This window comes from Hemitrygon akajei, chromosome 18 (genome assembly GCF_048418815.1).
Source record: "Hemitrygon akajei chromosome 18, sHemAka1.3, whole genome shotgun sequence".
Classification (NCBI taxonomy): Eukaryota; Metazoa; Chordata; class Chondrichthyes; order Myliobatiformes; family Dasyatidae; genus Hemitrygon; species Hemitrygon akajei.
Genome location: NC_133141.1, coordinates 47,025,163 through 47,039,987, shown reverse-complemented (window position 1 = coordinate 47,039,987; position 14,825 = coordinate 47,025,163). Strand labels below are relative to the sequence as shown.

Below are 14,825 nucleotides of genomic sequence, written 5' to 3'. Positions count from 1 at the left end.
AGAACAAAAATAGAGGCAGTGTTTATAGGTTCATTAACCATTCAGATATCTGATGGCAGAGGGGAATGCTCCTAAAACATTGAGTGTGGGTCTTCAGGCTCTTGTACCTCATCCCTGATGGTAGTAATGAGAAGGGAGCACATCCTGGGTGGTAGGCATCCTTGATGATGGACACCACCTTTCTGAGATTGAATTGATACCAAAAAAAGCCCTCAAAAATGCTAGAAGAGTTCAGCAGGTGAGAAAGCATCAAGGAAAGAGTCAACATTTCAGGTCAGTCTTTCATCAGAGGCTAAAAATCAAACACAACTGTTACTGAAAGGGATAAGTGAATGGGGTAGAAATTAAGATCCTGAATTACACAAAATATTTGTGGTACTGACGGAGAGAGGGTGGTGAGGGCTCGTTAGCTACCATAATGAGGAAAGAGGAGAGAACAAACAAAATTGCTGTACTTTAGGTTAGAAAGCGTAGCAGTTATGAGACATTTGAAGTAATAGAGAATGCTGGAAGTACTCGGCAGTACACTTGGCATTTAAGGAAAAACTAATCACGTTTTACTTTGATGACCTTTCTTCAGAAGTGGCCAGTTCTAACAAAAACTAGCAATGCACCTTATCTGAAGTGTTGAATTCAACACGAGTCCCAAGGACTGTGACGTATTTAGTCGGAAGATGTGCCTCAAGCTTCTTTGAAAATGTCTCAGATGCCAAAGATATAAATCAGTGTGATAGAGAATTAAATGAGTCCAGATGAAATATTGACTGTCCACTTCCCTCCATAGATAGTTCCTCAAGGGCTTTTGTGTGTTGCTGGAGAATTAAATTGACAGGAAACTGAAACTCAGGAACGCTTTTGTAGCATGAATAGATGTGTTCTGTAAGGTGGTTACTTGATCTGTATTTGATTTCTCCAGAGAAGGGGAGACTGCATTGTGACCACTGAATGTAGTGAACAAAATATGAAGAAGTGCAAGTGGATCACTGCTTCACCTGGAAGGAGCGTTTTGGTTTCTGGATGGTAGGAAGAGAAGACATACAAGGTGTTGCAGCTCCTAAAGTTCCACAAAGGTTTGGTGAGAATGTATTGCATCCATTTGTTCTCTTGCATCCTCTCTGTTACATCAAAATGGTCAAAGGTGATTTCCCTTTCTTAAAACCATGTTGACTGCCTTATTATTCTCTAGATGTTTTGCCATTATCGCAAATGTTAACCTAACTGGATCATAGCTTCCTGCTTTTGCTCCCCCTCCCCATCTTTATAGAATAAAGTATTACCTGAATATTTGTGTTTTCCAGTCTTCTATTTTCTTTCAATAATTCAGGTAATTTTCAAAGTTCAAAAACTTCAAATTTTAAAAATTATCAAAGACCTTACAGTATACGCTCTGTTCTCGCTGCTGCCATCGGGAAGGTGGTACCAGAGCCTTAGGTCCCACAGCATCAGGTTTGGGAATGGTTATTACTTTGCAACTATGAGGCTTCCACACCATCGTGGATAACTTCACTCACCTCAACACAGAACTGATTCCACAGTCTATGCATACACTTCCAAAGACTCATCAACTTATGTTTCTGGTATTATGTATTTACCACTATGATTTGTGTCTTTTTTTTGTATTTACACAGTTTGTTTTCTTTTGTACATTGGTTGTTTGTCATCTTTGTATGCAGATTTGTGTTGATTCTATTGTATTTCTTTGTTCTACTGTGAATGCCTGCAAGAAAATTAATCTCAGGGTAATATATGGTGACATAAACATACTTTGGCAATAAATTTACTTTGAAGTTTATATGTCACCATATACTACCTTGAAATTTGTTTTCTTACAGGCATTTACAGGATAATGTCTGTGATGGACTGGAGTGTATCCATCATTTTTTGTGGGCTTTTCTGTTCTTGAGCATTGGTGTTTCCTTATTTCCTTTAAAGGGCAGAGGGTGCAGAGCAACAGCTCCAAAGGACTGGTTAGCCTTTGGTTCCATTACTTTGGCAAGCATTTTGTTTTCTCTAGTGACTGAGGTTATTTTAAGTTCCTCCTTCCCTATAGCCCATTGATTATTAATCTAACTTTTAGAACATTGAATACCATTTCTTTTTTAAATATGACAATAAAGTAACAGTAGATAATAAACTTTATACATACTGTAGGAGACATGATTATTGTGGCTGTCTTCATGGTAGAAAACATTATGCTCTAATGTTTTATGCTGTGAAGACAGCCACAATAATCATGTCTCTTCTGGTATGTATGAAGTTTATTATCTGTTTTTACTTTACTGCCATATTTTTTAAAAAATATGAAGTGGGAGAACCAAAATCTTTTATTCTCTGATGTACCACTAATCTTTGGAATATTGAATGCCTTTTCTTTCAATCTGATAACATCCTTTGTTTAGTTGACCCTTGGTAGATCTACTCAGATGGTGGATCCTTCTAGTAGAGCCTTTCTTAGACGAAAGCAGAGGTTGTGATGTGTCAGAGAAATTTACCATTGCCAATTAGACTTAAACAAAGACACAGACCCCAGTATCCGGTTTAATTACTTTATTACGTGACCATGGAGAGCCCACTCAGACGCTCTGCTAAAGCGAGCACAAGCATGGTCTTTTATACCTTAAAATACATGCAGTTCACCAGTTTTAAGGGGTCAAGAGTTCCTGCTTAAACGTTATCGACAGTGTTCAGGATGCTTCCATACCTTACACAAAATCAGACATAGGGTCCCACATACACAATCGGTTCCCCACTAGTGAGAAGAAACCAAGCCATTAGTTACATAGACTTGAAGGCTAGGGGTTCCTCCTTGCACACAACATCTCTACGTTATCAGTTCTTCATTAACAACAGGGCATACTACATCTGTGCACTTCTAACAGGACTTATTGCTAATTAGTACAGGTAGGCCAACCCCATTTGCTTCTCACCCTGCTATTCTCATGATTTTGTTCACCCTTAATTCTCAGGCTTAATTTTCTTCCACACAATGCAAATATAAAAATCAAGGAAGTTCCAAAAGACTACTTAATGTGCAAACTGGAAATTGAGAGAATCCTGATGACAACTGCTCACTCAGGTTCAAAGTTGGCAGTCATTGCGAAGAGTCACCAGGAGCCCAGTCTCAAGTCTTGAAGCAATCTACACACAGATGCCACTTTATTAGGCATACCTGCTCATTACTGCAAATAACTAATCAGCCAGTCATATGGCAGCTACTCAAAATGCAAAATATGGTCAAGAGGTTCAGTTGTTGTTCAGACCAAACACAAGAATTGGGAAGAAATACGACCGAAGTGACTTTGACCATGGAATGATTGTTGGTGCCAGATGGGTGGTTTGAGTATCTCAAAAACTGCTGATCTCCTGGGATTTTCACACACAACAGTCTAGAATTTGCAAAGAACAGTGTGAAAAACAAAAAAAAAACATCCAGAAAGCAGCAGTTCTGTGAGTGAAAATGCCTAGTTCACGAGGAGAATGGCCAGACTGGTTCAAGCTGACAGGAAGGTGACAGTAACTCAAACAACCACGCATTACAACAGTGGTGTGCAGAAGCGCATCTTTAAACACATAACATGTCGAACCTTGAAGTGGATGGGCTACAGCAAAAGACCACAAGATACACTCAGTGACCACTTCGTTAGGTAGAGGAGGTATCTAGTAAAGTGGCCACTGAGGGTATATCTGGCCAGACTTTGTAGAAAGCACACCTAGTTGCACATAAAATACATTAACATCAAAGCAAAACTTAAGAGGTAGATGCAACTTTAAATCAGATAACTAAGAAAATCTCAGTTACTTTACAGTAACTGCAATTTTCAACGGCAGAAAAGTCTCAAAGGTCAAAATGACCGATTGCTTCAAAGTTCACAGCTTCTGCGGAGACCAAGGAAATGATTGCAGACTTTAGGAGGGTACAGATGAACTATCCCACTCCACGCATACATGGCTCCTCCATAGAAAGTGTTGGGCACCAAGTTCCTGGGAGTTCGCATCACAGATGACCTCACCTGGTCCCTCAGTATCACCTCCCTGAATATGATGGCACAGCAGCGCTTCCACTTTCTGAGGAGGTTGATGCAAGTGAATTGCGCCCCCTGCCATCTTAACTGAGTTTTACAGGCGCACCATCAAGAGCATCCTGACAAGCTACATCTCCATCTGGTATGGGAACGGCAGGGCATCAGACCAGATGTCCCAACAAAGGACTGTAAGCATAGCTAAGAGGATCATAGGGGTCTCCCTACCATCCGTCGGGACATTTATCAGGAGAACTATGTACACAAACCTTAGCATTATTAAGGATCCCAACCATCCATCCAGCATCCTCTTTGACTTTCTACCATCAGGCAGGAGACTCTGATGCATAAAGACAAGAACGGTCAGGATAGGAAACAGCTTCTCTCCTCAGGCCATCAGGCTTCTGAACTCCCTGCCACTTCACATTAAAAGTGCCACTAGATAATTCATACTGTACCTTACATTATTTAATTTATGCAGTTTGCTTATCTATGTGTAATTTACTTGTTGATTTCATTCTTACTTTCCTAAGTTATTGTGTGTTATATAGTATGTGTGTTGGGTGTATTACTGTGCTTTACACCCTGGTCCAGGAAAATGTCTCATTTGACGATATACAGTACATGTATATAGTTCAATGACAGTGCCTCTACTTCCTTGGGAGCCTGTGGAGATTCAGCATGTTATCAATAACCTTGGCAAGCTTCTGTAGATGTGTGGTGGAAAGTGTGCTGACTGGCTGCATTATAGCCTGGTATGGGAACACCAATGCCTGTGAGTGGAAGATCTGACAAAAGGTAGTAGATTCAGCCTAGTACATCACAGGTAAAACCCTCCCAATCATTGAGCATGTCTACATGTAACATTGCCGTAGAAAAGCAGCATCCATCATCCAAGATCCTCTCCACCCAGACCCTACTCTTTTCTTGCTGCTGTCATCAGGTAGAAGGTACAGGAGCCTCAGGACTCACACCACCAGGTTCAAGAATGGTTACTATCCCTTAACAATCAGGCTCTTGAACAAAATGAGATAACTACACTCATTTAAGGACTCTTACCTTATTTATTTATATCTGCATTTGCACAGTTTGTTGTCCATTGTTTACAGTTACTGTTCTATAGATTTGCTAAGTATGCCCGCAGGAAAAGCATCTCAGGATTGTAATGTGGTGACATGTATGGACTGTGATAATAAATTTTACTTTGAACATTGAACAATAAACTTCTGCATTTCAACAACTTTATATAAACATTTTGTTAACTTTCTGTAGTACCACCTGGTGCCTTCTGGTGGCACCAGTGACTTACTCAGTTACTTCTCCAACCTGCTGGAAGCTACTTTTCTCCTGTTGAAGTCCATTGTGAATTTTCAGAAAGGAGTTAATGCCTTTTAGAAAGTTCACCAGTACAAGTTCACCATGGATATTTGACCATCTGCTGACTAATCGTTGATTGAATATAGAGAAACACAAATTACACAGTGAAATTACCAGCTCTTGCACAATATTGCTGAGCCATTGAGTGATAATTACAGCTTGAAATCAAGTCCCAAAGTTTACCGCTCATTTCCCAAGTATTCAGATTAATTACAGGTGCCCCGCTGCAGCAATATGCAAACAAGACAATCAGATTTCCAAAATAGCAATGTACTAAGCTATTAATAGAGTTCCTTTAGTAGTAATCACCAAGCTTCAAAACCTGGGCCTCTACACCTCCCTCTGCAACTGGATCCTCGACTTCCTCATTCCTCAGAAATAATATCGTCTTCTTGCCGACAATCAATACAGGTTCACCTTAACGATGTGTGCTTAGCCCACTGCTCTACTCTCTCTATGCTCATGACTGTGTAGCTAAGCACAACTCAAAAGCCACCCTCAATTCACTGATGATACCACCATTGTTAGAATCTCAGATGGTGATGAGGAGGGCATACTGGAGATAGACTGGCTGGTTGAGTGGTACTGCCACAACAACCTTGCGCTCAACATCAGTAAGATCAAGGAATTGATTGTGGACTTCAGGAAGGGGAAGTCGGGGGAACACACACCAGTTTTCAATTGAAGGTTAGTGGTGGAACGGGTGAACAGCTTTAAGTTCATGGGCGTCAACTTCGAGGATCTGTCCTGGGCCCAATGCATTGATGCAATCACCAGAAAAGGCATGTCAGTGGCTCAACTTCGTTGGGAGTTTGAGGAGATTTGGTATGTCACCAAACACTCTTACAATTTTCCATGGATGTGTGGTGGAGAGCATTCTAACTGGTTGCATCACTGCCTGGTACGATGGTTCTAATGCATCCGATCGCAGGAGGCTCCAGACGGTTGTAGACTCAAGTCATCTCCATCGCAGGCACAAGTCTCCCCATCATCAAAGACACCTTCAAAAGCTGGTGCCTCAAGTAGGTGGTATCCATCATTAAGGACCCTCACCATCTGGGACATTATTACTACCGCCCAGGAGGTAGACCCACACTTTCCAGTAACAGTTTCTTTCCTTCAGCCATCAGATTTATGCGTGGTGCATGAACCCTACCTTGTTATTCCTTTTATTTCTGCACCATGCGCTTATTTTTGTAATTTATTGTAGTTGTATGTCTTTGCACTGTACAGCTGCTTCAAACAAAAAAAAACTTCATGTCATATAAGGCAATGTTAATAAATTGTTTCTGAGCCATACAACCAGCATCTAGGAATTTAGAAAACATGCTACTGTTATCTTCTATTTTCTTGTTTATATCATCCTTTTAATTTAATGGAATATAATTACTTCCAAATATATGCACATTGTAAATGGCAACCTCTTAACTCATTTAACATCAGTATATCTGCAGGTGAATCATTTAATCTGAAGGTCTAAGAGCTCAGTTTTGAAAGATGCGTGCCAGACGTCGGGATAACAAAGATAATCGTTCCTTCCATAGAAATGCTCTTCACAAGCCTCTGGGGAGCTCAATTACCAAGCTAGTCTTGCACTGGTTTTCTAACTAGGCAAATTGAAATGTAGTTCTGGGCTGCTATGTGATTCCCATCCACACCATAGTGAAATTTTCCACTGAGGCATGGCATTGATTATAAAACAATAATGTTTAAATACATTAATATAGCCTCGTAACACAAGCTCATGCCAATATTATTTGGACCCAGTACTTGCTATAGATTGAGATAAGAGGAACTGGAAAGTAATTCTTTATTTCAATTTATTTTAAAATTTTGCAATAGTAATCAATATCAATAGAAAAACATCTTTCAATATTACAATACCAGTGATTCTTTTTAAAAACAGCTTTTTTGAAATTCTCTTGATTTTACTCCTATTTGGCATTAAATCGCTTTACAAGTATCACAATTGCAATGTACAAAAAGTTACAAGCGAAACAGTCAGTCTGAATCAAGAAAGCAACTTTGGTCATTTTCATTACATACAACAGCAGCAAATAAATCCTTTTGAGCAAAGAAAAATGCTGAAGCTCCCAAAAATACACAGTTTCCATTATATTTTTTTGCTGAAACAGAATAGGAAGCAAACACAAAAGACATCTGTAAAATAGACTCAATATAGAATGGAAGTGTCTCCCTTATGTATGTTTTTGGGATCGATGTGGAAATTATGTCGTCTCCAAAGGATCATTGATGCTTCTTTTGTGCAGGGTGATAAAATCGAAACCCAGATTACAAAACTAATTCCAGCCTCCTGTTAAGAGCATTACATCAGTTAGTCTCTTTCCTTTTGCACTTTCCACCATGAAAAAAGACACTGTACCCAACTCAGTCAGAAATTTTCGAAAATGGTAAAAATCTGGGCAGGTCTTCACAACATTCCAAATTTAAATTTTTTTTTTAAGTCCTTTACCTAGAAATTTGGTTTCTAAATGCAGTTTAGTACAACCACCAAATCATGACCCTTGCAAAAATAAATGCTGTGAATGGCTTTAGAATGGTTTATCCCAAACTAAGCACCGAAGTGGGACCCTGTGCATTTTCCATAGGATCTCACTACATCTCATTGCAGAAAATCTGCGGAGTCAGAGAAAGGCATCACCCACAACTGGCACATTTCCCATATCAGTGAGACTGCAGGGAAACACATTATGACTGTAGGTTTGAGGGATAGCTCTTACAATCACTCGACAGGACACGCAAGTACTGGTTAACGAGCTACAAGCTATGATAAAGGTCTTGACTACTGGAAGGCACAGAGACTCACTGAGCTCAGCAAAAGAGAAGCCGGGCAGGAGGTGAAAAGCATGGAAATGCTCTAGACAGCAGATTTTGTAGAGAGACAGAGGTAACATTTCAGCCCTGCCATTTTTATCGGAATTGACAGGAGATGCAGATGCTACTGTAATCTCCCCCCAGGAGTGAGAATCACCAAATAAAGAAAGGGAAAATAATTTTCATGACCCCACAAAGTTACATTCTGATGATTTGCACATTGTTTATGCCTGCAGACCAGAGATCCTCATGGGAAAGAGTTCTTTGGGCTAGGCTTCAGTGATCAGAACAAGACTGGAAGGAGGCATTGATGTACTCATTGTGTTAATTTCAGAGCAGTTGGAACTGCAAAGAAAGTTGCAAGAGGACTTTTCAGTATATCTAAGCTTCCCATCTGATTATTGGAGCACTCTGTCGATGGTTTTGACTGACATTTGCTTTCACCGGGGTCTCTGACATCACATCAACAACTCTTCCCTTGTCTGGGCAAACCAAGCTCATCTCCCTGGTAGCTGCCTTCCTACACCAGCTCTGCTGCTCCATGCCAAGAACCATCAAGTTCTAGGTCTAATTGCTGCTCCTCTGACACATACTACTGACTGGAATTCTATAAAATGTGCTACGTTTAATACATGAAGTCTCCACATTTACTGAAATGTGGCCCTAAACTGATGCAGGCAAAGACATCTCATCGCGAGGAGAGCAATCATGATGCTGCTTGCATGGTTCTCATTGTAGCAACACCAGTGTGAATGGCCATGGAAGTAAAGGGTATCCCTTACACCCAGCCATCTGTCCCTCCAGACAGTATTATTTCATTTTGACTTGTGGTCCTACAATGAGGTCATACCTGCTTCCCAGAAACATGGCATTCAGTATGAGGAATGAAATCTGCTTATTAATGGAGTGGAAACCATTACTGTCAATGTAAAGAGCTGGGATCTGCCGGTGGGGGTGGGTGCAATGTGTTTAAGTGCAACCAATGGCCACCAGCTCCTATGGGAGGCTACAATGCCAGCAAATCCTAAGAGATGCCATCTAATCCTTGTTGAAATCAACAGGAAGATAGATTAATTCATGTACGTGAGGCCTAGAGGCCTAGACACCGTGGAGATCTGCTATGGTCACTCGGAAAGAGCCTATGGCTAGGAAGTTAAGAATCAACATGATTTAACCTCCATGATGAACAGTCCAGGCATAAAAGGGTCCAGGTCTTCTTGCAGAATGCCACACAACTCCGTGATGACAGATTCAGAAAGACAGAGCCTGTGCTTAGCAAAATGATACAGAAAGGGTGTAGGTGTCTCTGCAGACAAGGGGGGGGGGGGGGGTGCTCTGTTTGCCACTTCTCTGAAGCTCATTGACCCACCGAGTGACCAGTCATAGACATAACTCTGCCTTCAGTAATGGACTGCAGTCAGTTGTGTTACCACAAAGCCACCCATGGAATGAACATCTCAGAACTAAATATTGGTGTAAATATTATCTTAATTAAGCACATCGTACTAATTCTGGAAGATGTTTGAGCAACCAGAATCAGTCCTGGAACTGCCAAATCAGATCTCCCAATAATGAAGAGCATCTCTTTTAAAAGCAGAGGGAGAGTTGGACAATATGCTTTCACTTATACTGAGATTATTCCATGTCTGTCACAGTGTGAAGTTTGAGCTCCAATTGCTGTTGTCATGTGGAGAGGGGTGGTAAATAAACAACATCATCCTTAGGTGCATGACTGATCTTGGGAAGAGTTCAAGCCATGCAAATGCCTGGTCCAATTCTGGTCCAAATCCAAAAAATAAATTCTGAAATAGTACCACTTAAGAAAGCAATGTTACACAATCTATTTACTAGGCTAAAACACAATTTCAAAGCCTACGACAACTAATTCATTCCAAATGCAATGAATACTTGTAATGATCTCTTGTAAAACACAACCGCCCACCCGCCCATGCACCTACAACATCAGGCCCTTCTTGAGAAGCATCAGCAATTGAACTTCTCTTTTTGAGAATACTGGGTAAAGTTGGCAGCAAAAATCAGAATGAGGTGGAGAACCAAAAGCAGGTCATGTTCAACTGTTCTATGCTAATGGATAAACAATTTTACCAATGTAAAATATGCATACATTCCAGAGAAATGTGATCTACTTAGGCTATGAAAACTATAATCCACTTCTTAAGCAAATGAACCTTGCATTTCTGATAGACCTTCGTAGGATTGCAAAAATATATCCTTTGTAAAAGAGAAAAAATAGGCACATCTTTGCTATTAATAGACAGTTCCATTTTGAATTAGAAACAAAATGTTTCCTTTTACATGCACAAACTATCAATGTTTTCATTAACGTGCTTCAAAGTTTAAGCTATGCAATTTAAGCAATGCAATTAAATAAGATACCTCAAATTGTCCACCGGACCACCTTTATGAGTTAGCTTCTGAAGAAACTTTGTCTACACATAAAAATAAGAAATGCAAATGTTTGAAATAAAAAGATTGCTAGGACTAATTAACATTTGCGTGGTTCAGTCTTTGGAGCTATTTCCCATATGGCCAAATTGGGGAAATTAATGGGCTTTGCTATTTGATAATGCATTGTCACCACATTTTAAATCACTAACAGTCAAGTGCTACTAATACTCATCATTATTTAAACTATTCTTTAAGAATAATCAGAGAAGGAAAAACTAAACCTGGAATTCAAACTACTTAATCTGTAGATATTTTTATTTGTGTGGTTTTATTGTGTGGTTACTATACCAATATGCTGTAGCACTGGTAGTTCTTCTAGTTAACTTAATAAAACTGATTTAAGGCTGGCAGTCAGACCTTTTCCACTAGTTCTATATGGCCTCAGCCAATCTCACTGGGGCAGTAAAAATGCTGTCCCTACAGTAACTATGCACCATGATGTCAACATCACATGTATATGACTATACTTGGTCATAGGGTCTCCTCACTCAAGCTCATGTGTTAGTCACAATGCTATGGTCAGCTTGTAAATATTCCCACAGTGCAGCTAGCTCACAGAAAGAACTAGAGGTTACAAAAGTATTGGAGAGTTAGGTAAGATATCCAAGACCCAGAATTGAAATGTAGCACTGAGAATAAGCCAAAGCAAATTTTACTGACAAATAAAAAAGGGTGAATTTCTCTTACAGTGTTAGCCATCATATTAAAATTTTCAACATGTTAAGAAACCAGCTATCAAAGTCAAGATAAACAATCAACATCTACTTTAATACACATTTGACAAGCATAATACCACCCCTTTATGCCAGGTAAAAATTAGATTTTGTGTCTTCACTGCAGAAAATAAATTAATGAATCGATAATCAAAAGACTGAAGGTTTTAAACCAACTGCAGATTCAAACCAGAAGTTTGTCTACAGTAGTCAATAAACTAAATATACATCTCGGAGCTAAAGTATGCACCAGAATATTTACAAGATATCTACATAATCCATTAGTAAAATATGCAATTTTTAAAACAAAGCTAATTTTTGGTGAAAATGTGCCCTCCTTTAGCTTGCTGGTGATGCAATAAATGAATGGCGTTTATCATGTTAGAAGGTGAACAATTTCCATCTAGTATTTTAAGTGGCAAATTTCTAATTTACTACTTTCTACAAAACAATCTCTCAATACAAGTTCAAAGATAATTTTCTCATTATTTGTTATGGTAAATATAGTTATGTGAAAAGTTATCTCATCACATTGCTTATTACAGCCCATCTAAGGAAAGCAGAGCAATACTACAGAGCTGGTGATAGAACATCTATTAAAAGTAGACTGAAATTATTTTTACCCCTGCTTTACTAAAGGAGGAACAGTTAGTGGTGTGGCTAGGCAAATGCATCCAACCCCAATTAAGTACATTCAAACAAGCATGAAAATGTTACAATTTTCCTTGTCATTATAAAGGAAGGGTGATATTCTAAGGATAACTTTTTAAATCTCAAAAGTAAAAGGGCAATTTAATATATTCTTTCATTTGGGAAGTTCAGGTGAAGATTCCTGAATCATTTCAAAGGAGGCCTTTCTACTGCAGCTATGTGCAGTATGACATTGAACTCTGAATGAACTATTTCCCTGACACAGCAGAGACCTGTATGTTTAGGGTTTGAAAATTAATGCAGTGAGTCAGTATTTAATTAAAACAATAAAATGCCTCAAGTGGGAGATACTCTTCATATCAGGGATTCACTCCTCCCGCAAAAATCCCAACAGTGGTGTCAAAGAAATTGAGTGGCCAGTTATTCTAAGTTTCTTTCCTCTCCCCTGTTTCGTGTGGTTATATCTGGAATAAGGATTTGATTTGCTGTTGGAGGAGGAGGAGAGGTAAACAACATGTTCTAAAAAGCTGACATTGGAAATTTGACTTCCCATCTGATATTTTAGTAGCCAATGAGCTGGAATTCCATTTTCCAATAACATGGGTTTAGAAATTTGTAAAATTCATCTTTTTCTCCCCTCCCTCATACTTGCTGTGCAACGAGCACACAAGTACATAGGGTTCCATCCTTTTTATTTCAGTATGAGTGCATTTACGCCATCTTCTCATTTTTACAGGTATTCTGGCTTCTTTTCATCACTGACATAATATGGATTCTCCTGCCCTTGACAGAGATAAGTGTAACGAGACTGCTGTTTTCCTTTAAAAGTCTTCAGGTCATCATTCTTCTCAGGCTAGAATAACAAAAGAATGCAAAGCAAAGTTAGAATCAAAAGACAGGATTTGATTTTATAAAAGACAAACAATATACCTCTCAAAGACTTCAGAACTGGTCATATTAAATGCAATTGCACAAAATAAATAGAGCAAATCCTTAATGTTCATGAGGGAGCCATTCCAGAACCACCAGGAATCTCAAAAACAGGAAGTCATTTATATATAGGTTCGAAAGTCAAAAAACAGTATGTAAAATGCAACAGATAATTTAACACCATTAATAAACTCACCTTAATCTAGATTGATGGTATAACAATCAAATATTGTGCTGGTAACTTTGCAGTTTTCTACTTAAGTGTCAGTTGTGAGCTACCAGTTGCTATGGATAGTGATGGAGCTATTTTCCCACCCATTTTAAACAATATGTTTGTTTAGTTTGGGGAAAAGGAAACAGAGGAGACCAACAGTGATTAGCTGAAATATGGCAAAGTGCTCCCTCTAATAACTTCCTTGTATTATATTCCTCTGTTAGTTTTCTCAAACTTATTTTATCTATGAAGAGGGTTGTCCACAATGTGTGGAACCTTGCAAGTTAAATTGGACTACTTTCTCTAGTGACATTTTCTGTCTGAAATTTAAAAGTTTGAAGTTTAAAGTAAATTTATTATCAAGTTATTATACATTACCACATACTACCTTGAAACTCCAGTGACACTTTCTATCTGAAATATAAAATATGCATTCTTCAAAAGGGATAAGCTTTGGGAGCAGAAGTATATTACTTTACTTAACTCTTGCACAGGAATTACATTCAAAGTTCAGAGTAAATTTATTACATGTTGCCATTTTCAGACAGACATTTACTAGAAAATGAAGAAATTCAACAGAATTTTTCAAAATAAAAGTATACATAAACAAAGACTGACAAACACTGGTGTGCAAAAGAAGACAAACTGTGCAAATAAAAATAATACTGAAAATATGAGTTGTAAAGAGTCCTTGAAAATGAGTCTGTGGGTCATAGAATCAGTTCAGAGTAGTGGTGAGTGAAGTTATCCACATGAGATCACGGCTGATCCAAATCTTAACTCCATTTACTACCTGGTTTTATAAATGAATTATAAGCAAAATAATTTATTAGCAAAAATTCACCATTCTCAGATTCAAAATTTTAATTTGACCTCACCACATCAGTGTTTTAGGGAAAGCGAGTCTATTGCCCAGTGTGTGAAGACATGTCATAAACACAATAGATTCTGCAGATGCTGGAAATCTTGAGCAATGCACACAAATGCTGGAGGAACTCAGCAGGTCAGGTGGCATCTATGGAAGGAAATAAACAGTCGACATTTCGGACCGAGCTGCAATATCGACTCTTTTTCCCCTCCATAGATACTGCTTGACTCGCTGAGTTCTTCCAACATTTTGTGCATGTTGGTGTGAAGATATGTGCCTTGATAAACAATTGCACATGTTTCTTTCAGTGATAAATGCTGAAAACAGACTACACCTAAATATCATAATAATCACTTTCAGGCCATTCCTCTCACTCAAAATTCAACCATATACTCACTAGAGCGATTCACTTTATGATTTCTACATTAGTCATACACAAACAGATACTATTCCCCATTCAGAGCTTCTTTTTATATCACTGAGGGAACCTACATTAAATTGTTCTGGAGAATCTGTCATTGGCCATCCCTGGTACAACTAGATTTTCCACCGTGCTGCTTTGGAACCTCTTAAAGTAGGCATTCTGGCCAAAAAGGAGAATAACCTTCCCCTTCCACATTCTCAAATGGAGAAAACATTAGAATCTTTCTGGATTGAAGCTACATGGGCAAATTGGCTCTCCATCTTCAATTATCATTGGAACTTACATGGTCATATACTGAAATCTCCATTTTGGTTTCAAAGCACAA

At 38.8% G+C, this 14,825-nt stretch overlaps 1 protein-coding gene across 1 annotated transcript in view; it reads right to left on the bottom strand.

The window, feature by feature from the left end:
* Positions 1–7,199: 7,199 nt before the first annotated feature.
* Positions 7,200–14,825, bottom strand: part of LOC140741427 (protein HEG-like) — a 67,250-nt gene continuing 59,624 nt past the window's right edge. Inside the window, exon 13 of the mRNA XM_073071604.1 lies at positions 7,200–12,917. Coding sequence (XP_072927705.1) covers positions 12,795–12,917 — 123 coding nt within the window. The 3' untranslated portion in view covers positions 7,200–12,794. The remainder of the gene's footprint in view (positions 12,918–14,825) is intronic.